At 40.8% G+C, this 25,539-nt stretch overlaps 1 protein-coding gene and 1 pseudogene across 4 annotated transcripts; one reads left to right on the forward strand and one right to left on the reverse strand.

Annotated features, from left to right (window-relative positions):
* Positions 1-2,817: 2,817 nt before the first annotated feature.
* Positions 2,818-25,326, reverse strand: NQO2 (N-ribosyldihydronicotinamide:quinone reductase 2). Of its 4 annotated transcripts, XM_028512467.2 has the most exons (7): positions 25,272-25,326; positions 17,640-17,780; positions 15,924-16,088; positions 9,183-9,313; positions 7,037-7,150; positions 6,143-6,244; positions 2,818-4,300 (listed from the first exon to the last, which is right to left on the reverse strand). In XM_028512467.2, the coding sequence occupies exons 2-7, from the start codon at positions 17,644-17,646 to the stop codon at positions 4,124-4,126; spliced, it is 696 nt and encodes a 231-aa protein (XP_028368268.1). In that variant the 5' UTR covers positions 17,647-17,780; positions 25,272-25,326; the 3' UTR covers positions 2,818-4,123. The 4 variants fall into 4 exon arrangements, with proteins under 4 accessions (XP_028368268.1, XP_035882482.1, XP_035882481.1 ...); XM_036026589.1 differs by lacking the exon at positions 7,037-7,150; XM_036026588.1 differs by lacking the exon at positions 6,143-6,244.
* LOC114496748 lies at positions 17,792-18,483 on the forward strand (annotated as a pseudogene).
* Positions 25,327-25,539: the final 213 nt, after the last annotated feature.

Consider the following 25,539-nt stretch of genomic DNA (forward strand, 5'->3'; position numbering starts at 1 on the left):
AGTGATGGCATGTCTGACTACTGAAAACATACAACATGGTGCTAGAAATCCTGAGAAACCTCTGCAAAGGAAAAAAAAACACCCTAAAGTCTCTGATCTCAAAAAGAGGGTAGAAAAAAAGAAAGGCTTCATGTTGAAGACAGAACATAAATGTACATGTGACTGGTTTGCCTCCAGACATTATAGTGGAAGCATTTATATACCTTCTCCCTAAACTGGGCATGATTGTGAGAGATCCTTAGACCAAATTTAAGGTCCAGCTTTACAAAGATAACCAAGGCCATCTCAAAGGGGATGGACTTTGGAGTTATTTTAAGAGGGAATCTGGATTTTGCATTAATAGTTTTGAATGAAGGTAAAATTAGAAGCTAGAAATTGCATGTTGAGGTACCCGGTCAAATTTCAACAGAAGGGGAATATGAGGCTTCAGAAAAGAAGAGGGGCAGGTACCACAGGAGGCAGCTTCCTCTGCAATGAAAGCAGCTGGACTGCTGGACCTGAATGCACCATGAGCGAGTTGTCATCATCAAAGGTATCTCATCCTATGGCTTTCAATGATGGTCCATTAGTGCTGAATGAGGTCAGAGAAAACTTTTAAGGAGAGTGTTCAAAGTTTAGGACAATTACAATAGCTAAGATTTGGAAGCAGCCCAAGTGTCCATCAGTAGATGAGTGGATAAAACTATGGTACATTTACACAATGGAACACTACTTGGTCATAAAAAAAATAAAATTTTACCCTCTGTGGCAGCATGGATGGATCTGGAGAATATTATGCTAAATGAAATAAACCAGCCAGAGAAAGACAAATACCATATGCTTTCACTTACATGTGGAATCTAATGAACAAACTGAACTAACAAGCAAAATAAAGACAGGTTCATAGATAGAGAGTAGGCTGACAGCTTGGGGCTGGGGCATTATGGGGTGGAGGGATTCAAGGGAAAAAGAGAAAGGATTCAAGGGCATGGACAACAGTGTAGTGATTGGGGGGTGGGGTGGAGGTGGAAGAGGGTATAAGGGGGGAAATGGTAATGGGAAAAATATAATAAAAATAATTAAAAAAATAATTTGGGCCAATTAGGAAGTCCCTTCTCTTTGACACACACCCAGATGGTGTAACCTCTGTGTCCTTGAGGAAGCCGATCACTGTATTCAAACCCTCAGTTGAAGGTGGTGGGATGGCTGTCAAATCCTTGTCCAAGCATGAGATGGGTACAGGTGACCAGGCTGAGGATACCCCAGGAGAAAGGAAAGAAAGGCTGAAAGAATGGGAAACTTTCTTGAATGTCCCAAGGCCAAAAGAGCCAGGTGTTCTGTGTTCAAACTGCACATCTGCTTTAAAGAGCAGGGTCTTCTACAGTAGGGCATTTCCACAGCACTCTAGTACATCAAGGATGAATGTTCAAGAAGCCACAACTAACATGGTATGTAAAGAAACTATACACTAGTCAGTAGTAAAGAACATTCCCACAACCGAGATGGCAGAAAGGACCAGTCCGACGAATATGATTGTCAAAGGAGCCAAAAAGACAAGAAAAATAGCATAATAACAAAATGTTATGTGGAAGTAGATCATGTTGAATTCTATAGATATTTGATGAAATCTGCTTTTCTTTCCCCTTTAGAGTTGGACTGTTGCAGTAGTGCGCACTCTCTACGCTGCATTTTCATTTCCTATTTTGTGTAGGGAAGTGCCTTTGTAATTCCCTTTATTGCCTTGATGTTTTCACCCAGTTGTTGAGTTTGATATATGATGCAGACAGTTCTTGTATTTTATTATTTTTGAGCTGTACAGTTTGTACACATCCTAAAATATTTTAATGATTTTGGCATGGTGCCCATGTTGGTTAAATTTGTATAAGGCACTAATTCAGTTTTTGTATTTTAAGTGTATGTTTATGGTTTATATACTGGGCTTTTCTTACCAGAATGGTAAAGACTTTGAGAATGGATCCTGAGTATCGATTACAGAAGAGTTATGTGCTTTCAATGTACATGAAGGCAGCAATTAATTTTAAGATTACCTGCTTGTCCACTTGTACTATCTTGGAAGGCTCGTTAATATGTTACACTTAATATTCTCCACAGTTAACATTCGACTTTATGAGAAGTTAGTTTCTGATGCACAGGTTTAAATTAGGCTGTGATTTGATTGAAAGTCCTTTTAGCATTTTACCTCAAAGGGACACTGTTAGAATGCCTAAAATTCAGTTTTTTTAATTTGAAAAAAATACATAACAGTACACTTGAAAATAATATAATAATGCATGTCAACTGTAATTGAAAAATAAAAGATTTAAAAATGGAGAAAAAATACATGATAAAATCTTTTTCTTGAATTTCTGATTTTAAAGTACTATATGAAAGGGGAAAATGAATGTCTCGACAAGCATTCTAGCAGCAACACTGTACTCATGTGGAACTGAGAGGGTGGGGCAGATGAGCAGAGACATGGATTAGATTCATGCCTCAAGCTTCCAAAGCATTTTTATAAATGGAAGATATTTCAATTATGAAAGTTTGATGTAGTGTTCTTTTCTAAAAACTCAAACGTTTGTATTGATAATGAAGATTGCTGAGTTTTAAAACTTAATCTAAAACAGAGACATATTAAAAGGAATTCTATGCTGCATTATTTATTATTGGAAAGTTACTTGATAGATTGTTTTTATGACATATTCTGAGTTTAGAAAATGATCATGAGTGTGGAATAAATACTGGATTAAATCTTTTCAAAATAAACTATAGATGAAAAGATATTTGAAAAGACAGAAGATGGGGGAGACTTTGAAAAAGAGGCTTAGGAAAAAGGTGCTAAAGAACATGGCCCTAAAAGACAATGTGAATAAGGAAGTTCCTAAAGTCTGCAGAGAATGGTCTGGAAGGCCAGCTTAAAAAGAGCCTCAAAAGAGGTGATGGCAAGAAAGGCTCTGCAAAAGGTTTGAAGGTGACCCCAAAAAGGAACCTGAAGAGAATGGCCCCAAAAAGGGTCTGAGGAAGATATTTTGGGAAAAGAATCTGAAGACTGCTTTGAAAAACAGTTTGAAGATGGTTCCAAAAATTATTAGAAGAAAATGGTGTTGAAAAAATGTTAGGAGAAATGACCCTGAAAAATTAGAATTTGAAGATGATGGGTCTGAGTGAGTGATGAGGAAGCTCTGAGAATGTGAAGACTCAGATGCAAAGGAAGAAGATGAATGTGAAAAAGTATTCAATTATGCATCAGATGGAAAAGAGGAGGAAGACCACTCAGATGGGGAAGGGCTGATGATGCCCAGGAGGAGGAGGGAGGTGACACAGGTGAAAAGTGTTGGAAGATGAAGATTCCAACAAGATGGTGTTTGATGAAAAGAATGCAGTGAGAAGTAGATGCTGTGTCTGGTGTGAAGGAACCTGCAGTGGGTGAAGGGCCCCTGTCTGTAAGTGGCGGCTTTGTCCTCAGTAGTGATGATGATGAGGAGGAGGAGGAGGAAGAGATTTAATATCTTAAACTTGTTTTTAGGGAGATACCTCCACCTACCTGTACCCACACTGTGGGGTAATTATTAGAAATGTTACATGAACACATACATCATGATATTGTAGGATGCCATTGGACTACTGTTTTTCATTGTAATCAGCACTCAATGATTTTAAATATATTTTAAATGGCTGTTCATTTAAAACTCCATAGTCATAATGCAAGTTAAAAAAATGATGTAAAAATAAGTCCATAGCACTAAAACACTAGCTATGAAAAGATTAATCTTTCCTATGAAAAAAGTAGAAACTCTCAAGTTATGAAATGTAACACAAACTATCAAATGCAGCTTAATGTGAAGAGAAATATCTGAAAACAACATTATCTGTGAAGATTGAATATAGGGGGATGGAAAGATATTAGAAAAGAAAAGAAAGCCTGGGCGAATAATGATATTAGAATAGAATTCAATACAACCAGCTGATTACTGAATTTTTGGGTCTGGCTATTTAAAACCGTGAAGACACTCATTCATGCATACCATTAAACAGATCCAGCTAACTTTGTTATAATTTAATGTTATTACAGCATCATGTTCTCTTTGCATGTGCTTGCATCTCCTAGTGTGTTGCTCATGTGATGTGTACATGACGGAGAGCGTTATTGCCCAAAGTACCAAGAGGGTGTGCAGGGGATGGGATCTTCCTTCCAGATGGTTTTCAGCCTCTGGGCCCAAGATGCCACCATCGCCTTTCTTTCTTCTTCTGATGCAAACTCAGGAGCAAAACTGATCTGAGGGGCAAGGACTTTAAATCCACAGAAGTGCAATGCACCATGCTATAGCCATAAAGAAAGAAAAGAATTAATTAGTAGCTATACCCTTTACATATCATTCAGTTAAATAATTTAAGGGAGACGGTATGACACAAAGCTTAAAAAAACAACTGAACAACTTTAATGCTACCGGGTGACCAAAAACAATTTAAATGCCCCATAACCTTAGGATGCTGGCCTGTACCAGGGAGGTGAACTCTAGGCACCTGCAAGTTCCAAATTCTGTTATGAAAATTGAGATTAATCTGTAATCTTTGCTACTGATTCAGACACTAAACTTCATGATTTTGATTGATTAGGCAAATTATGATATATTCATATGATGGATTATTCTAGAATGAGATTATTCTAGCTATAATGTGCCACCTGGAAGGTTAAGATATATGTTAAATGAAAACAATAAGGAGTTTGAAACAATATTTATGGTATACTATTTAAGTAAAAAAAAAGTAATAAACCAAATAATAAAAAGTATGTATGTAAGACTATATATGAGCCACAAGGAAATCCATAATATTAAAAATGATTATTTTTAAGGTGAAATTAAGGGGACTTTCTACTTTTATAGCCTCATTTTTTTCTATAATATATACTTTTTCAAACTGAAAAAATATAAAAATTTCTAAAATACAAGAAGAATTTAACTTGGCTAATGGCACATAAGAGACCAGCTAGCTTATGGAGAAAAAAGTCCAGGCTTGTAAATTACCCTTTCTTTCAGCACAGCATCACTAAATGGAATCACTGTGTCATCTTTTTCAAAGAAGACCACTTCCTTCCCCCTCCCCTCAAAATATCACTCACTTCTCTTTGTATTCCTTCCCTGAAAACCCACACCCTTGTCCAGGCCTGCCCCATCAGGGTGGTGGGAGGTCAAGAGGCCCACACATCACTGTCACATTTTAAAAGTAAGATCACAGCCCTGGCTGGTGTAGCTCAGTGGATTGAGCACCAGCCTGCAAACCAACAGGTTGCCAGTTCCATTCCCAGTCAGGGCACAAGCCTGGGTGAGGGTCAGGTCCCCAGTAGGGGGCGTGTGAGAGGCAACCACACACTGATGTTTCTCTCCCTCTCTTCTCTCTTTTTAAAAAATAAATAGTTTAAAAAATAAAAGGGAGCTCACAAATGTAAATATGTCACCATTCCCTCCCTGTATAACAACTTGGAAGAACAGTTTCCATTTAGGTTTCTGGGTCTCCATGGAATTCTTTACTGCCATCTGGTGGCCTGACCAGAGCTCTTTCCTCCCCAAAGCCTGCTCAACATGCCTTGCCCCACTGCTTGCCCCTCTGCAGACAGCCATCCTTGGCTGCCTCTTGGGCCCCCGCACTCAGCAGTGCGCATGTAAGCAGCTGGCATTCACCTAGGAAAGCGGGCTCTGAGTCCTGAGTGTTGGGAACCTGGAGTGGGGGTTGCTTTGGGAAGGAGGCACAGCCCCTGGCTCTGTGAACCTCACCTGTACTGCAGGTGAGACTATCCAGAATGCCAGGCTCCTCCAGCACCTCTAGCCAGGGCTCGAGCATGGCCTCTGAAGGACACTATAGCTCTGCAGCCCTCAGTGCCCCCACAGGCCCACGTGGGACAATCCTGTTTACCATGGAGTTGATTCAGCTAACCAGGTTTAGCTTACCTTCCCCCCAAACAATATTGAAGCATATCATTATAATACATGTTCATCCCTATTGGCCAACCTTTGCATTGCCACTAAAACATTAAAAAGTAAAATATAATTTCCTGTATTCAGGTAGAGTCAAAATGGTCTAGGTTTCAGGCTTCAGGTGCATCTCATTTTGTACTGGGGAAAGCTGCAGGGGAAAGAGAGACAGGGTGAGGTGCGGTGGCTACCTGGAGGGGCCACAGGAAGTATTTAAAATCTCCACTGACTCCAGTTTTCGCGTACATCTCGGCTGTGCCCCCCGTGGTTATCGAGAGGAGGGCCAATTTATCCTGCAGTGGAGAAAGCAAATGTATTTATGTGAACTCCAGAGGAGGAGACAAATAAATGCTACTGTGACTCTGGCACAAGCATTACAATGACCAGGAGCAGTCACAGGGAATGGACTGGGCCACTACCCAGTTCTGCCCTGCCCCTACTTCTAGCAGACAGGAGGCTTTAGTGCTGTGGAATGAGAAGTGGGTGAGGCCCAGGCACAACGTGGGCAGCTGGGAGGCAGCTGGGACTGAATGAGGTGGCAGGTGGTGCTCATGCATGGCCCCACTCAGTAAATGGTAGCATTACTTCTAGTCCAAACTGGATCTTCGTGACTCAGTGTTTTCCTTGCATGCACTATTTTCTGAGGCTTTTAGAATTTTAAAAATTATGTATTTTAGTAAGAAATTCACAGCTACCATGTGTTGGGTATCTACCAGGTTCCACGTGAAGCTCTGAGATGTGAACTGGGTGAGGCCAGGGCTAGACTCCATCCGGGGGCAGAGCAGACAACCCTCTCAGAGCCAGGGCTGACCACCCTATGGCCCAGTCCACCCTCCTGACACCAGCCCAGGCCCTTAGCCATGCACCAGAGAGTTGTGGGTGCATCTGTATCCCTTACTTGACAGACAAATCTCCAAGACTTCAGAAATAATGGTTTTTCACCCGTGGGCAGCACACAGGGCTTTCTTTACACATAGTTGGTGCTCAACCAGTACTTGTTTTTGAAAAAGCAAACTAGAAGTATAACATGAGATGCATCCCATCCCTCCCTCGGTCTATAGTGATCCTCATCCCAGAGAACATACCTTGAGAAAACCGGAATCATAGAATCCTGGGATGTCAAAGGCAAACCCCTGGCACAGCACCCTGTCCATCCAGCCCTTCAGGATGGCCGGCACACTGAACCAGTACAGTGGGAACTGGGGACAACACCAAGGAGAAACAAATGCTGTGGTTGTCTCAGGTTTCATAGTTTAGTCTCTCTGGTGACTCAAAAGGAATCCTGCTGTCCTCTTCAGGGTGACTGAGCAGTCAGGTGTGACCCACGGGGAATCACAAGTGAAGATATTTCTTCTTTCACTCTGAGGCATGCAGTGTGGATGTGTGCTGGTGGGGTGCGGTGGGGAGGAGTTGACAAGGTCGTTACAGGTGACTCTGCATTCCTCATTGACAGCACCTGAATGCTGGTCCCTGAGCAGACAGGAAGGCACTGGGACACTCTGCAGGACACTGGGTCCTGGCAGCAGTCTCTGTGACCGATGCAATGGGGAGAACGAGAGGAAGGGTGTAGAAAGAGTCTGCCTCTTTGTGTGCCTGGGGATGAGCTGCTGGCATCTGCGAGTCCGACTGAGTTAGGTTCTGAGAGGCTTCAATTTTGACACAAACTAAAGCCTTACCCTCAGATTCCACACACCGGCAGTAAGATCTCCCTGAAGTTCTCTCAGTTCCCATGGGAGCCCTAACACTATATCCCACACTGTCATCAGTGAAAAGAGATGGACACAGACAATAGTCTGTTACTAAAGGTGAAAGGAAGCTTCATGTGGTTTCACCATAAATCTAACTCAGGACTTGGCATTGAAATCCAAGCTTCATAACCTACTGCTTTGAGATACTGGCAAGTTATTTAAGCACTCTGTGCCCCCTTTTCCCAGTGTGCAAATAGAGCTACTCCTAGTTCCTAGCATTGTGGTAAGGATCCAGAGCAGATTGACTCAGGGAGGAGTGAGCTATGGTGACAGTGGCAGTGGTGCTGAATGAAAGAAATAAACTAGCAATGTACACCTTCTGGGCAAAGTGTCAGAAAGGGGGGAGGTGAGTGGGAGAAGAGATGTGACATGGGGCATGGTTAAAAAAAAAAACCCATTATTAAAAGAACAGCCCTTGGCTTAGCTACCCAGTTACATGAGTGGTCAGCTGACCCCAGGGAGACAGGAAAAAGAGCTAGAGAGCTGCCCGTGGTTCTGAGGCCAGTGCTGATCTACCCCATTGTCCTGGTGCCGGAAAAGGGTGATCTTGTTTTCCTGGCCCCTTCCAGCACTCAGTCAGGGCTGGAGATAATCTGGACCAATCAATTCCATCTGGGAGATTTTTGGATCTAGAAACTCCAGTCTTTGGTGTGAAGTGAGAGAACAGAGCCAACAGGCAGAGAGAAGCAAAGGAGACTCAGGGAAAGAAAGGGCAGAGGTGTCCAAGCCTCTGCTCCCACTCTCCCCTGCCACAGTCTGGCCTTGGTTCCAGGATATCCATGTGACCCTTAGAAGGGGGTCTAAGGGACCCTAAAGGGGCCCTTAGAATAAATGCCCCTTTTTTTTTCCAGTTTGACTTTGATTTCCACCAACCCAATGATTCCCAAAAAGCACATGTTTATTTTGCTGTCAGGCTTAGGGTCACATCCATGACTGCAGGCCTGTGGCAGGGAGTGGCCATGATGAGTTAGAGTCCTTAGCAACAGTGTCCTTAGCAGCAGTGTGGTACGCCAGTTCTTTCTGTAGTGAATCACATGACCCTGGAACAATTTGTGAATGAACACAGGGATTGTGGGTGGGTGAGGTAACCAGTGAAAGGTAGGAAACTAAAGATTTTCCTCTTAATGATCAGGATATTTAAGGCAGAGGCTGCACTTGACCTGGTATAGGCAAATTTGGTTTTCATGCAGCCCCTGCCTGTCTGGGGGTGGGGTCAGAGGGGAATGAGGCAACATGATATGCATGATTCAGGCATTTCTTGGACCACTGACCTATAGGCAAAATACTTCCTGTGTACTTGGGGGTCAGGATTTTGAGTAAGTGGCATTGGCTCATGGATCTTCTCATCCAAGTAGACATGAATGAGTGTGCAAATGTGCTGAAAACATCAATGCCACCTCTAGGAGCATGACACTGAATACTTGGAAAGAATTTGTATATAGAATGTATCTAATTCATTTATAATGATTAGAAGGAAACAAACCTGAAATATCACTAGATCAGCTTCCTGAACCTTTTTCTGCTCATCAAGTATGTCACTGGTAAGAGACCTCTTCTTGAAGGCTTCATACGCTTCCACCCCGTAACTGAAGAACTTGGGGTTAGAAAGAGGACCTTCAGAGGAAGAGGCCAAAGGTTTTCAGTCTCAGAGGAGCTCCCACGGCCCATCCAGGCCAATCCCACTAGAGTCATTTACCCTGCACTCCCCAAAGCAAGTTGCCAGACAAACTCATATTAAAATTTTCAAAAATATAGTAGGAACTAACCCAAATGTTTTTCAGGGTCATGTAGTCTGAGGGAAAATATTTTATATTAAAGCTGGTTTGAGTTTGGTTTAGTTAAATAGGCGTGTATCTAGAATTATTGGCATATAATACTTTTGTTCTACCTGGCTTTTTTAGTCAAATAAGTTCATGTTATCTTTCTTGCAAAATCTGTCAGCAAGAAAAGTAACTCAGTATAAGGAAATTTTCATAAGTAACCTAAACATAATTCTTAAGAACAAGTAAATTAAATAAATATAAGTAGAAAAAAGGGTTATTTTAGGTAAACTTTTTAGTAATAACTATATTTTATGTGTACTTAAAAATGGTTTCCTAAATCTGTTTTTTAAGATTTTATTTATTTTTAGAGAGAGGGAAAGGAAGGGAAAAAGAGAGAGAGAAACACCAATGTGTGGTTGCCTCTTGTGTGCCCCCAATGAGGGACCTGGCCTGCAACCCAGGCATGTACCCTGACTGGTAATTGAATCAATGACCCTTTGGTTCGCAGGTGGGCACTCAATCCACTGAGTCACACCAGTTGGGGTGGTGTTGTAAATCTTTTGATAACTTGAAACTTAGAGTCAAGTTAAGTTAAATGATGAGCCTAGTTAAATTCAGTAAATATCCAGATCATTTCCAAATAAGAAAAAATAATAAAATATTAATTATTGAACATAGATTTATCTACCTTTGGCTTGTTATTAAAGAGAAATGGAAAAATAAATTTAACCTGTTAGTAAACATGTCTTGTGCCAAATGGAAAGGCTATACTATGATTATAATCACATATTTCTAGAAATTACAAAATATATTTATAAATTTATCAATCTAAGGAATACTGGTACAATTCACAATTGCTTACTTCTTACTTATCACTAGAAATTAAGGTTTCTTTATAGTAGTTAAGAATTCCAGGATAGATGGACCTAGACAATATTATGCTAAGTGAAATAAGCCAGTTAGAGAAAGACAAATACCATATGGTGTCACTCATATGTGGAATCTACTAAACAAACTGAACTATCAAGCAAAATAGAGACAGACTCGTAGATAGAAAGCAGGATGACATGTAAGGGCAAGGTGCATAGGGGGTAGAAGGATTGAGCAAAAAGGGGGGAAAATTCCAATATGTAATTAAAGCTACTAAAAACTAATATGAAAAGCAACTGTGTATACAAGAAAAGCAGGATGCATTTGGGCTTCAAAAACAGGCAAGAAATGTGTTTTCATTAAGGAAAATGAAAGTAACTTTATTCTGGTTGTTTCAGAATGGGTAAGAGAGCAAGAGATGAACTAAAATGGATGTAGAAAGTTGTAGAAGGTTTATGAAAAAGCAATCTTGAGAAAGGAATTTTATATATGATTGAGCTAATTCATTAAGAGTTTTAAAAATAAGCTTATATCAATAGTATACTAAAACTTAATATTCTTATATGCTAAAAAGATAAGGCTTTTTGGACTCTTGGTTTGCTCCTGAAAAGATACTGTGAAAAGTTTTCTGGTAAGAAAAGATTCTGTGTTTTATCAAAATAATATTGTGTTTTATGTTGTCTTAATGAGGTCTTTCATTACTTAAGAAAACTTAATCTACTCAATGGTAAGAACTACCCTTCTGTATTTGAAAAGCCTTAACAGACTTTCATGCAATGGCCACAGCAAATCTATAAAGATTGGGGCACATGTAGGTGAAGCCTATTCTGCTTCTGCAAAAGTGGCTCGTCACTGCCAGACTTCTGCCATCTTGATATCTTTGCAACAGGGCAAGAGGCTGCTCCTGAATCAGAGAAATTAAGATGGGTAAACAATGGCTATAAATTAAATAAATAGTTGGGGCTGTGATCCCAGACTGCTTCTTGGTTCTTCTTGCTCCTCAGCAAACCCTTTTTTGTTTTTTGCCTTCCTTCCTCCACCACAGTACATTTATTCAACTGCCATTTAGTTTTGCTTATCAATATGCTCTTGTTGTTGTATGTATGTTTTCCATATCAGCTGAAGCCTTCCCCTGCTGCAAGGCTGATACCCTCACAGTGACACAGAAACTGTTCATTTGTGTTTCCTGTGTGGTATACTTTCCATAGTTTCCAGTGATCAAGGCACCCACCTCACTGAGCAAGTCATATGAGCCTCAATAGAAAGCTTTGCAAACTTCTTGAAATTATCACTGACTCGATCACCCCCAATCATCAGGCAAGGTTGAGAGAATGAATGGAAAACAGAATTCAGGCATAATAAGTCTTAACTACAAAGGACTCAATGAACTAGTGAGGATGATTATAACTTTTATGGCATTTTGTTTGAAATATTGCTGGTCCAGTCTATGGCTGTACCACCCTCAACGTTCCCAGCCTTGTTTGAACTATTGCTGGTCCTTTAATATTTTTAATGGATTTAATAAAATAATTTTGCTCTTAAGTTACCTATGACTTAGAACAACATGTTAACAACTTTGTAAGCAGAATTGAAACATTTATCTTTTTCTCACTACTTGAACCCTCCAGAATTCAGAAACTCTAGTGAGAATTCTTATTTTCAAGGCAATATTGTCATTTGGACAAGTTCTATAAGAATCTTTCCTTGTAACAGTATGCAATTAGAAACTGGTTGTATTACCAAGGCTCTGACTGGAATATCTTATATGAGAAGACATCCACAGACTCAGAAACGACCAGAGCTTTAAGGAATTAAGACTGACTTACAGAAGACAATAAAAATCCTTAGAAATACTGGCCTGGCACCTTGTTTACAGGTTTCCTGGAAACCTTTCTAGGTGAGTAAGGAAGGTCACTTCCTGGCAGATGCAGGAACCTCACTATATTTTGGGGACCTCAAGAAAAGAGGAACTCACCCAAACATATAGTATTGCTGGAAAAGTATGATGGCAGGTCCTTACCTTTGCTTTCGTAGCCTTGAGAGGCCTTTAAAAGTTCAATCTGAAGAATCCTTATGATAAATTCCAGCAAAACAGATTTAAAAGAGCTTCATATGGTTAATTACATTGATGTTGCACCTATGTAAGTAACAGGTCAAGTGTATTGAAACTAGACCAATTTTGCAAACAAATTAGTCTTAATTTGACTAATTTTGGTAAAAATGGTGGTGGCTTTAGAAAAAAATTACATTTCAGTAATACACCTTTGTGAATGTTCGAGTTCAGTGTTATTCATTATCTTTTGAGGTTTTGTTTCTACTCATAAACTACTAAATCTAGAAGTCGTCTTGCTTCCTTGAATATCTGGATGTAACTCTCCAAACTAATGACTCGATTTTTCTCCCATCCTTTGATTTAGAATCACTGAGAACTAAAACTGCCCTTTTCATAAAGCCAAGCAAGGTAAAAATGGGACAACTTGACATAAACTTCAGAGAAATTACAACAGCTCATATGTGGACAATCTTTGTGCCTGCTGCAGAGAGATCACCAGAGACATTCAAACCGAAAACCAGGAGAATCTGTCAGACTGTCATTGCCTGACTTCACTCCATCTGAAGATACTTTGAACCAAATATCTAGGAATCTTCTCAACTGACTGCCTTCAGAACTTAGAAACTGGGATTACAGTCAGCTCCAATCATTAACCATTGTTTTTCTTTTGTTTCTATAGAGATGCCTCTTAATAAATTCCTGATTGCTGAGACCACAGGACTAACTTTGGGAACCACCTGCATCACCAACATCTGAAATCAGGTATAACTGTTTAAATAAACTAAACTTTTCTCAAGACTGAGACTGGTTTAATCAGATCTGGAACAATCTATCAACCCAACTTCTGAAATGTGAAACTTCTCAGGAAGGTTCAAAGGCAAGAATGAAGGGTTCAGAACAGGCCTCTGGAAGGTGTGTGCCACTTTGGCAAGTGAATTATTTTGAGCTGAAGGCAGCTTAGACCCTGCTGGCTTTCCTCTTCTGTAAAGACTTTGAATTAGAGACGCTGCCAATAATAAATGTTATTGGCCAAAGTAACTTCTTATGATCTACCTATATGGGGTAGGGTTAACTTCTCATTACTGAACATCTGCTCTTTTTATCTTCCTCTGAATGCCCTTCCTCCCCTGTGAAGCCCCAGGTACTTTACCTCATTCTTAGCTCAGAATGCCATATATATCACATTTTCCCTCTCTGTCTCTGACTCTCTCATGTACATGGGGTTCTAATACATATATGATTAAATTTGGTTATTTTCTTTTTTAAAAAAATGTATTGATATTTAGAGACAGAGAGGGGGAAACAGAAAATGAGAGAAATGGAGATTTGTTGTTCCACTTATGTATGCATTCATTGATTGCTTCTTGTATATGTCCTGACTGGGGATCAAGCCCATAACCTTGGTGTATCAGGATGATGCTCTATCCAACTGAGGTAGCAGGCCAGGGCTGGTTACTTTCTCTTGTTGATGTGTCTTATGTCTATTTTATTTAGACCAGCCAGAAGAACCTAGAAGAACAGAGGAAAATTTCTTCCTCCCCTACAATAGTTAAGCTCACTTATAGTGAGAAAAATGCAAATTACAACTATACAAGGAGGCCATTTTTTCACTTGTAAGATTGGCAATTATCAAAAATTGGTAATATTGTTGGTGGTGACAGTGAGTAAATGAGCAGTTGCAAACATTGCTGGTAGGAGTGTAAACTGGTACAATATTTATGGAAAGCGATTTGATATTACCTATGAAAATTAAAAATGTACATTCCCTCATGCCAGCCATTTTACTTCTAGATATACTAGCATATGTAAGAAAACACATATAGACATGATTATTTAGTCTAGCACTGTTTATAGCAGCAAAAGATGAAAAACAATCTAAAGTGCCCTTTAGTAGGGACTACTTAATACAGGCCCTAAAGTAGGGGCTTCCACATATAAGGGGCTTCCACATGGAATAGTTTGCACCAGTAAAAAAAAGAAAGCAATGTGCAAAACAACATGTATAATATACTACCATTATTTTTAAAGTGTAGAGAAAATGGAGACTATACCTCTTTTACACAGCACAGACTCTATCTGAAAGGATATTGAGAAAATGACTAACACATTACCTCAAAGGCCGTGAAACTGAGTGTCCGAGGGATGGGAAACAAACTTGCACCATGGAATTCTTGACTTGAGAATTGTACATTATGTGCAATAATTACTGTTTTTTTTTCCAAAACTTATTTTAATTAAAAAAATAGAAAGTGCCTTGACTAGTATGGCCCAGTGGATTGAGCTCTGGCCTGCAAATCAAAGCGTTGCCAGTCCAATTCCCAGTCTAGGGTACATGCTTGGGTTTTGGGCCAGGTCCCCAGTGGGGGGTGTGCAAGGGGTAAGACTCATTGATGTTTCCCTCTCTTCTTCCCTTCCCCTCTCTAAAAATAAATAAATGTAATATTTTAAAAAATGCTTTAGAAAGCAAGAAAAGAAATAATGACTTAAAAATGGACAGAGGACTTGAATAGACTTTTTTACAAAGAAGACATACAAATAACCAACAGATGCATGAAAAGGTCCTCAACTTCACTAGCTATTAGGGAAATGCAAATCAATACCACATCGATATATCACTTAACACATGTTAGAATGGCTACTATAAAAAAGACAAGAAATAACAAGTGTTGGTGAGGTTGTGGAGAAAAGAGAACCCTTGTACACTGTTGGTGGGAATGCAGACTGGTGCAGCCACTATGGGAAATAGCATGGAGGTTCCTCATAAAATTAAAACTAAAACTACCTTATGTCCCAGATATTTCACTTCTGAGTATTTATCTGAAGAAAACAAAAATACTAATTTAAAAAAATAAAGGCATTCCCATATTCACTACAGCATTATTTACAATAGCCAAGGCATGGATAAAGAAAATGTGGTATATATACAATGAAATACTGTTATTCAGCCACAAAAAAAGAATAAAAAAACCTTGCCATTTGCAACAACATGAATGGACCCAGAGGGTATTATGCTAAGTGAAATAAGTCAGACTAAAAAGGATAAATATTGTATCATCTTCATTACACATGGAACTTAAAAAACAAAAATAAGAACAAACAAATCCCCCAAACCAAACAAAAGTAACTGAATTCATCGGTATAGAGAACAGATTGGTGGTTGGCTAAGGCAGGGGTTGGGGAGCAGGCAATACAGGTGTCAGGGTCAAAAGGTACAAATTTCCAGTTATAAAATGATTAAGTCATAAAAATGTTATATGCAGCATGGTGACTACAGTAAATAAGCCTGTATCGTACATTTGAAAGTAGCTAGGAGAGTGGATCTTAAAAGTTCTCATCATGAGGGAGAAAAAATTTATAACTGTGAGATGATGAGCATTAACTGGACTTATTGTGGTCATAATTTTGCAGTATATACATATATTGAATCATTACACTATAAACCTGAAACTAATGTTGTATCAGTTATACCTCCATATAAAATATACACATACAAAGCAGGAAGTTTTAAAAAGCATGGAGCTTGTGACTCATGACTTACCAGTGATATCTTTCCTTGTGGCTCTTGGCTCAAAGTCCATGGCATAGAGATCCGAAACAGTGACAGTGCAGCCCTGCTTGTGCAGTTCGTCCACAGCCACTTTCTTCAAGGATCCATTGAAAGATCTAGGTTCTTGGTGTGCATAGATGATGAGCACTTTTTTACCTAAATCCAGAGAAGAAATCATTTCTCTCAAAGAGCAACTCCTCTTTGTCAAAATTTAATAAGGACTAAGACAGAAATGAAATATGTAGGAGTATTACAGTAACTGAAGCTAAGAAACACCAACCTGTTTAGTGAGTGTTTAAACCAGTCATATCATAGCTCACTGGTACTTGAGTTTACTGATATACAGATATACAATGGGTCAAATTATGATTCCTCAAAAGTCATACAACCAAGTTCTTTAAAACCCCAATCAATCTATTTTAGTTTTCCTTTATGAGAAGTTATAGCCCTATTCTTGAACATCAAAATAAAAAAGTACTGTAACTTATCTTTTGTGCTAACCCTACATTGGCAGGCACAAGCTACTGACACAGTTCTGCTTCCCTTCCTTTAGCCCCATCAAAGTTTCACACTTAAATGAAATATCAAAATCAGCTCCTAGTACTACTAGAGGGAAGGCAGGCCCACGAAGAACCCTGCTTTTGGTGGTGATAATGACAAGAAGTCTAAAAAGAGTCAGGTCTTACAGGTCCTGATGTGTCATTATTACCAACAGCTTCTGAAGTAGTATTCCTCTTGTTCATGTGAGATTATGTACTGATTTTTTGGGGGGGACGCAGCTCTGGTGACTTGCTTAAATTTTCCCAGGTGATAGCTAAGGCCAAAATGTTTAACCTTTTGATTTAAAATTTTCAGTTTAGGTCCTTAAGGAGAAAAATACAAAGGTTAGTCTAAAGCAAACAATTTCAGGGCATTCAACTGAGTATGAAGGTTGAATTCCATGAGTTAGATTAATGACTAATATTTTTTATTTTAACTTCTCATGCTCATTTTTAAATGAATGGACTCTGCTTGGGGGCTTAATAGGAAAATGGAATGCAATATCTATATCCATAATTCTCAATTAGAGGCAGTGTTGCCTCCCAGGAGATATTTCACAATATCTGGAGACACTTTCAGTTTTCACAAGTCAGGGTGGGGGAAGCTACTGGAATCTAGTAGATAGAGCCCCATGGATACTGCTATACATCTGAAAATGCACAAAGCAAAGGCTTATCTGGCCCAAAATGTCATTAGTGCTGAGGTGGAGAAATCCTAATGTATAATACCACATTTAGAGTGGATTTTTATCTTCTGAAATGAAAGGATTTTCATGTCATATTGTTGAGAGAAAAAAAGATGTCACAGAATGGGGTATCTGTCATGAGCAGGACACAAGTTAAGATGGGGAGTCATACTGAATTTCTAACCGTGGTTACTCCTAGGCCTCACTCACTCAACTATTTATTGAGCATCTGATACTCCCTGGGATCACTCCAGAGACTGGATAACATGGCCCTTACTTTTGAGGAACTTGTATTTTGGTAGGATTTAAATAGACAATAAAACAAGTAAGAAAATACAGAATAAGGTAATTCAAGGTAGCAATCCACATTATAAACAAGTTTTATACACTTCAGTGTTGTTTGGATTTTTAAAACAACATATTCAATTTTTAATTAAAAATTTAATTTAAAAAAGTTTAACTCCCCCATAGCTAATAGTCACCTGCCATATTCTAGGATGATGAATTTTTTTTCTCTGACAGGTCAAAAGGAAGGTTTGCTATTGATCCTGGGCACAGAATGATTCGGTGTAGCGGGCCCCAGACTTTCAGATGCGATTGCTCTCCCCAGTGACCTCAACGATCTAGAAGAGAAAAACAAACACTTGAAGAAGGTGGGGAGACAAGGTGGTGGGGTTGATGTACTGGCTCTAAGCCTCACCATCACTTTGTAGAGGACATGCAAACATATCAGGAAAAAGGATTTCCAAGAGAGGCAAAGAGCCACCCTTTGCCTCCACCACCAACCACCATGGTTCCTGTGAAAAAGCTTGTGGCAAAGGGGGGCAAGGTTTACCCTTGACTGCACCCACCCAGTAGAAAACAGAGGCATGGATGCTGCCAATCTTGAAGAGTTTCTTCAAGAGAGAATCAAAGTGATTGGAAAAGATGGGAATCTTAGTGGAGGGGTATAACCACTGAAAAAAGAAAGAGCAAGATCACTGTAACTTCTGAGGTGTCTTCTCCCAAAATGTATTTGAAATCTCTCACCAAAAAATATTTGAAAAATAATCTCCATGATTGGTTGGATGTAGTTGCTAATGCAAAGAAAGTTACAAGTTGTGTTACTTCCACATTAACCAGGATGAAGAGGAGGAAGATAAAGATTAAAACTCATTTATTTGGCACATTTTTGTATGAGTTATTGAATAAAACTTGGGAATCCAAAAAAAAAGAGGGAAGGAACTCTGGAGATTCAGGCCTCAAAGGACAGGTCATACAGGATGCCAAAACCATTTTTATCTTCAGAGGACTCAGAACCTTCTGTGGAGGCAGCCATAGAGGAAAGGTCCTGGGAAGTGAGACATCTGATAGGAAGCAGCGTCGTGTCTCTCTGTCGTTCCATCCTCTCCAAAATTTTCCTTCCACATAATCAATGTAGCTGAATGAAGGGCAGGGGTATTGGTAAGAAATTTGTCGGCTGCATGACTACCATGGTCTACAAAGTACAAGAATGTCTGAGAAGAGCAAGACAGATAGTACACACGCATGGCGGCTGGCACATAAAAAGGCTCTGAAAAAAAGTTAGCTCTCCCTTGATTCCCTCACAGGCATGAGGGAGACCTGAATCCTCAGTAACTGGCTTCATTCTGGGGAAGACAGGGCCCTCCAACACACCTGCTCCCTCTGCCAGAAAACAACCAGCTCAAGGCCAGTGTGGAGATGCTGCCTAAATGACGATTTCAATATGAGTGCATCTTCACAGGATAACAACAATGACAACAAAACAGAGACAGGAATTGGGCTTATCCACTGCCACACTGGAATCAGGAGCAAAGCCTGAATCAGAACCTTTCAGGGTGCTGGATACTGGCCAAGAGATAAAAAGCTAGGATATGGACTTCTGGCCAAGATGAAGGCATAGGTAGACACACAGTGCCTCCTTGCACAACCAAGATAAGGACAACAAAAAATTAGAAACAAAAAAACAACCAGTACTGACAGAAAACTGAACTGTATGGAAGTCGGACAACCAAGGAGTTAAAATACACACATTCATCCAGACCGGTAGGAGGGGCCAAGTCTGGCAGATGAGCGGAGAGGGGTCGCAGCAAAAAAGGCCATGGCTGGCAGACCCTGGGCTGCGGGTGGCAGCAGGCAAACGCAGTGAGGTGGCGGATTATGGAGGGTCACAGCGCACTAGGCAGCTGGCAGACTGGGTGGTCCCACATTCCCACACAGATAAACCAGGCAAAATGGGGGAGCGGGAGACCACATGGCCCAGGGCCCCAGCATGGGGAAACAAAGCCTCAAAACACCAACTGAAAACACTTGCGGGAGTTGAGGTCCTGGGAGAAACTCCTAGCCTCACAGCAGAGTTTGTTGGAGAGACCTACAGGGTCCTAGAATGTACAAAAGCTCACCCACATGGAAATCAGCACCAGAAGGGCCCAGTTTGCTTGGGGGAAGCAGTGGAAGGGACTGAAATCCTTCAGAGCGTGGAGCAAGCACCATTGCTCGCTCTCGGACCCTGCCCCCACAAACAGTGTCACAACCCAGAGACTGGGCTGCCGCGCCCTGGTGAATACCTAAGGCTCCCCCCTCACTACATAACAGGCATATCAAGACAAAAAAAAAAATGGCTCAAATGAAAGAACAGATCAAAGCTCCAGAAAAAATACAACTAAGCAATGAAGAAATAGCCAACCTATCAGATGCACAGTTCAAAGCACTGGTGACTAGGATGCTCCCAGAATTGGTTGAATTTGGGTGCAATAGATGAAAAAATGAAGGTCAAGTTAAGTGAAATAAAGGAAAATGCACAGGGAACTAATAGTGATGGGAAGGAAACTGGGACTCAAATCAATGGAGTGGACCAGAAGAAAGAAAGAAACATCCAATCAGAAAAGAATGAAGAAACAAGAATTCAGAAAAAATGAGAGGATAAGGAACCTCCAGGACATCTTTAAAGGTGCCAACATCCGAATTATAGGGGTACCAGAAGAAGAAGAGGAAGAGCAACAAGTGAAAAAGTTATTTGAACAAATAATGAAGGAGAACTTCCCCAATCTGGCAAAGGAAATAGCCTTCTAGGAAGTCCAGGAAGCTCAGAGAGTCCCAAAGAAGTTGAACCCAAGGAGGAACACACCAAGGCACATCATAATTACATTACCCAAGATTAAAATGAAGGAGAGAATCCTAGAAGCAGCAAAAGATAAGAAGACAGTTACCTACAAAGGACTTCCTATCAGATTGTCAGCTGATTTCTCAAAAGAGACCTTGCAGGCAAGAAGGGGCTGGAAAGTAGTATTCCAAGTCATGAAAGGCAAGGACCTACATCCAAGATTGCTCTATTCAGCAAAGCTTTAATTTATAATGGAAGGGCAGATAAAGTGCTTCTCAGATAAGGCCAAGTTAAAGGAATTCAACATAACCAAGCCCTTATTATATGAAATGTTAAAGGGACTTATCTAAGAAAAAGAAGATAAAACACATGTATAGTAAAATGACCACAAATTCACAATTATTAACAATCACACCTAAAACAAAAACAAACTAAGCAAACAACTAGAACAGGAGCAGAACCACAGAAATAGAGATCACATGGAGGGTTATCAACAGGGGAGTGGGAGGACGAGAGAGGGGAAAAGGTGCAGAGAATAAGTAGCATAGAGGGTAGGTAGAAAATAGGGAGAGGGTAAGAATAGTATGGGAAACGTAGAAGCCAAAGAACTTATAAGTATGAGATATGGACATGAACTAAAGGGGAGGAATGTGGGTGGGAGAGGGTGTGCAGGGTGGAGGCGAGTGAAGAGAGAAAATGGGATAACTGTAACAGCATAATCAATAAAATGTATATTTTTTAAAAAGCTAGGATATGCATAATATTGCCAGGAAGTGAAGTAAGTGTTGGAGGAAGGTAGGGCACTTGAAGTGGAGATGGAGCAAACAGCTCTGATCAGTCAGAAGATAGGAACTTCAATGCCCTCCTGTCTCAAAGGTGATTTTAAGTCCTTTCCCATTCCCTTAAATTGGCTATTAAATAGTTAGGAGCTTGCTTCTTTGGCTCCCCTCTTGTTCTTTCACAATCCCTGAATTTATTCATGTGTCAATGTGCCCAGCTAGACTATATTTCCCAGCCACTCTTGCACTTAAGTGTGGCCATTGAGGTGGACATATCCTTAAAGGAGCTGACTCTGTTGGAGGGGCGGTGAGGAGAGGGAGGTACCATTCTGGCCCCTTGCCATTGGCCTTCTTTTGAATTGGACTATGGAATGATAGTGAGGGTTCGGTGAGTCACCTCATTACCCTGAGGGTAGAGGCTATGGATTAAGGATGGTAGAGCAGAAACATGAAAGGAACCTGGGTTCCTGATGCTTTCTTAGAGCTGTGAGATGGTTCTGGATTGCCAGCCTCCAGACTTCTTTACATGAGATCAAATTCTAAATTGTGTTTAAGCTGTTGGAGTTGACTATTACTAGCAGTGAGTGGGACACAATTCCTAACTGATCTATACATTCATTCAGCTGGATCCACGCCTTGGAGGATTCACCCACCCTCTGGTGAGGTACTACACTAGGTGCTGAGGCTACTGTGGTGATCCAAAGAGGCAAGATGGAGTTTTATTCTGGGGTTGTGGGGGTGGGGAAGCAGATAAAACAAGCCAGGCAAAGCAACAATATAATTCTAGATAGTGATAAGTACTACTAATAATGCTAATAGTAACAGTGATAAGAAAATAAAGTACTTTAGCAGATAAAATGGCAGTATACTTGACATTTGCAATAGAGTAGCCCAGCAAGATATCTCTGAGCATAAATGAATGATGATATGGACCAAGCCATGCAAAGATCTGGGGGCATAGCTAGTAAAAGGCATAAGGTAGGAACTAATTGGAGTATTCTAAAACCTGTTTGGCCTATGGTTAAAAAAAGAGTTATGGTGGACAATGCAGTCAGAGGTGGGTGGGTTGCAGTACACAGATGAGGATGTTATTCTAAGCATAACAAGACAGCCAATGGAGCATCTTAAATAGGAATGTGATATGTACTGAATCCTTTTTAAAAGGTTATCAATCTTCTAGCCAAGCTGGAGGTGTAGGAAGATACACTTTGCCTCCTCCCACAACCAAAAGGACAACAAGTTTTAAAACAAAACCTAACCAGAACTGCCAGAAACTCTAACTGTATGGAAATCCGACAACCAAGGAGTTAAAGAAGAAATATTCATCCAGACAGGTAGGAGGGGTGGAGACGGGCAGCATCTGGAGGACCTGGCAGAGCAGTGGCTGGTGGAGTAGGTGGTCTCACATTTGGATATGGATAACCCCGGAAGGAAAACTGGGGAGCAAGACAGACTGCACAATGCAGGGTTCTAGCGCAAGGAAATAAAGCCTCAAAACCTTTGACTGAGAAAACCTATGGGGGTTTTGGCAGCAGGAGAAACTCCCTACCTCACAGGAGAGTTGATTGGAGAGACCCACAGGGTCCTAGAATGTACACACACCTACCCACCTGGGAATCAGCACCAGAAAGGCCCAATTTGCTTGTGGGTAGCAGAGGAAGTGACTGAAAGTTGGCAGAGAGCTGAGCAAGCAGCATTGTTCCCTCTCCAACCCCTCCCCCACATACAGTGCCACAGCATAGGAAAGAGGTTGTCCCACCCTGTCCAATACCTAAGGATCCACCCCTTATTACATAACAGGTGCACCAAGACAAAAAATGTGGCCCAAATGAAAGAACAGATCAAAGCTCCAGAAAAAAATACAACTAAGCAATGAAGACATGGCCACCCTATCAGATGCACAGTTCAAAACACTGGTAAACAGGATGCTCACAGAAATGGTTGAGTATGGCCACAAAATAGCGGAAAAAAAATGAAAGTTATGTGGAGTGAAATAAAGGAAAATATACAGGGAACCCATAGTGAAGGAAAGGAAACTAGGACTCAGATCAATGGTTTGGAGCAGAAGGAAGAAAGAAACATTCAACCAGAACAGAATAAAGAAACAAGAATTCAAAAAAATGAGGAGAGGCTTAGGAATCTCCAGGACAACTTTAAACCTTCCAACATCTGAATTATAGGAATGCCAGAAGGAGAAGAGGAAGAGCAAGAAATTGAAAACTTATTTGAAAAAATAATGAAGGAGAACTTCCCTAATCTGACAAAGAAAATAGACTTTCAGGAAGTCCAGGAGGTCAGAGCATTCCAAAAATTTGGAAGCACACCCCACAGCACATCATAATTACATTACCCAAGATTAAAGATAAGGAGAGAATCTTAAAAGCAGCAAGAGAAAAGCAGAGTGTTACATACAAAGGAGTTCCCATAAGACTGTCATTCTCAAAAGAAATCTTGCAGGCCAGAAGGGACTGGAAAGAAGTATTCCAAATCATGAAAAGCAAGGACCTACATCCAAGATTACTCTACCTAGACCATTTAGAATGGAAGGGCAGATAAAGTGCTTCCCAGATAAGGAAAAATTAAAGGAGTTCAACATCACCAAGCCCTTATTATATGAAATGTTAAAGGGAGTAACCTAAGAGAAAGAAGATAAAAAACTATGAACAGTAAAATGACGACAAACTCAAAACTATCAACAACTGAACCTAAAAAAAAAAAACCCCAACAAACCTAAAATGAACTAAGCAAACAACTAGAACAGGAACAGATTCACAGAAATGGAGATCACATGGAGGGTTATCAGCAGGGAGGTGGAGGGGGAACAATGGGAGAAAAGGTACAGGGAATAAGACACATAATGATAGATACAAAATAGACAGGGGGAGGTTGATGAATAGTACAGGAAATGGAGAGACAAAGGACTTATATGTACAACCCATGGACATAAACTAAAATGGGGGAATGATGGTATGAGGAGGGCTACAGGCCAGAGAGGAATAAAGAGGAGAAAATGGGACAACTGTAATAGAATAATCAATAAAATATATTTAAAAAATAAAAGGTTATCAGTGTCACTTGAGACTCACATAACACCTTATCCTGAGATCCCTAGGATGAGCAGGACCTGTATTCTTCTGTATCCCCAGGCCTCACCATTCTCTACTCTTTTTCTTGTCCCAGTTTACATATTTACATCACATGCCTGGGCACTTGAGGCACTCGAGTTTGTGATTCCCCATCTTATACAATTCTCCCAGTTGTATAGAGCAAGAAACCAAGGCTCAATAAGTAAGCTACTTATCCAAAAAGAAAGTATTCAAGCCAGGCTTTTGACTTGCTGTCAGGTGCTCTTCCATTCTTGTTCAGTCACCTTCCTTAGTGCCCCACTCCACAGTAATCTTTTCTTCTTAGTTAGGAATTATGCACTCACCCAGGTCAATAGGAAAAAAGAACCATGTGGTTATTAAAAAATCATAATTATATATATATCAAATGGGCTGATATTATTGATGTAGGTTATTTCTTTTTAGTCAGCATTCAAATGCTGTTTTGTGTTTTCTCTTTGCCTCTTTTACATATGGATGGGCTCTGTGCCTGTCACTCTGAGTGGATAACATTTCACTGTGTAGATATACCAGTGTCTGTATGCTCATTTGTCACCATTTCTCTATTCCTGGGCACTTCGGTTATTTCCTCCCCACCCCCCGACCCCCACCAGAACTATAAAAAGCACTGCTGGAAGCATGTATTATTTAATACATGTATTTAATACACTCCCCTTTCTTCATGTGTTTTTGGCTGATATTTTCAGGGAAATTAAAGGCTAAAGACGCTGATTTTTTAAGGTTCTGTTACAGACTGCCACAATATACTTGACAAAGGCTGACTGTGGGGAGCTGGTGTAATTTGGTACCCGCTTTACAAACTGATCTTGAGATGCCCTATTTCCTCTTTTGCAACAGGGTTGACAGCAGATTAAATGAGAATCCGTTAAACACTTACAACCAGGCTTAACAAGCAGGAAGGTTTGGGTAGAGTGAAGTAAAATGCTAATTTCGAAATGGTCGATGAGCCCTGGTAGCAGAAACCAGGGAGACCACGTGTTTCCATTCTGGCTGGGAAGTGAAATCCGCAGAAACCTCTCCCCCTCTGCAAGTCCCGCCGAGAGAGAGCAGCGTTCTGGGACCTGTGCCTCCCAACCCCGCGGGTGCTCGGCAAGGGGATGTACTTACCCTCCCGCAGGTGGACGCCCAGGAAAGAAGAGACATGACCCGGACCCCCCCCCCCCCCCCCCCCCCCCCCCCCCCCGCGCCTCCGAAAGGGAAGGTCTGGACGTCTGCGCCAGGGGCCTGCCGCAGACTCGCAGACACCAGGCGGTGGGCAGACTGACCAGTTGGGGGGCCCAAAGTTGGGATGGACTTCGGTTGCCCACCAGACTGGCCCAGACCGCCAGTTTTCAGCTCCTCTCCCGCGCTCCGCCCCACCCACTGCGTCCTTCAA

Source organism: Phyllostomus discolor, chromosome 5 (assembly GCF_004126475.2).
Source record: "Phyllostomus discolor isolate MPI-MPIP mPhyDis1 chromosome 5, mPhyDis1.pri.v3, whole genome shotgun sequence".
Lineage (NCBI taxonomy): Eukaryota > Metazoa > Chordata > Mammalia > Chiroptera > Phyllostomidae > Phyllostomus > Phyllostomus discolor.

Coding starts and splice junctions, on each gene's coding strand:
- NQO2 (XM_028512467.2), bottom strand. Junction 7,151..9,182: donor CTGATCTAGTGATATTTCAG/GTTTGTTTCCTT, acceptor TGTTGTCCCCAG/TTCCCACTGTACTGGTTCAG. Junction 4,301..6,142: donor ACTTCCTGTGGCCCCTCCAG/GTAGCCACCGCA, acceptor TTATGGCTATAG/CATGGTGCATTGCACTTCTG.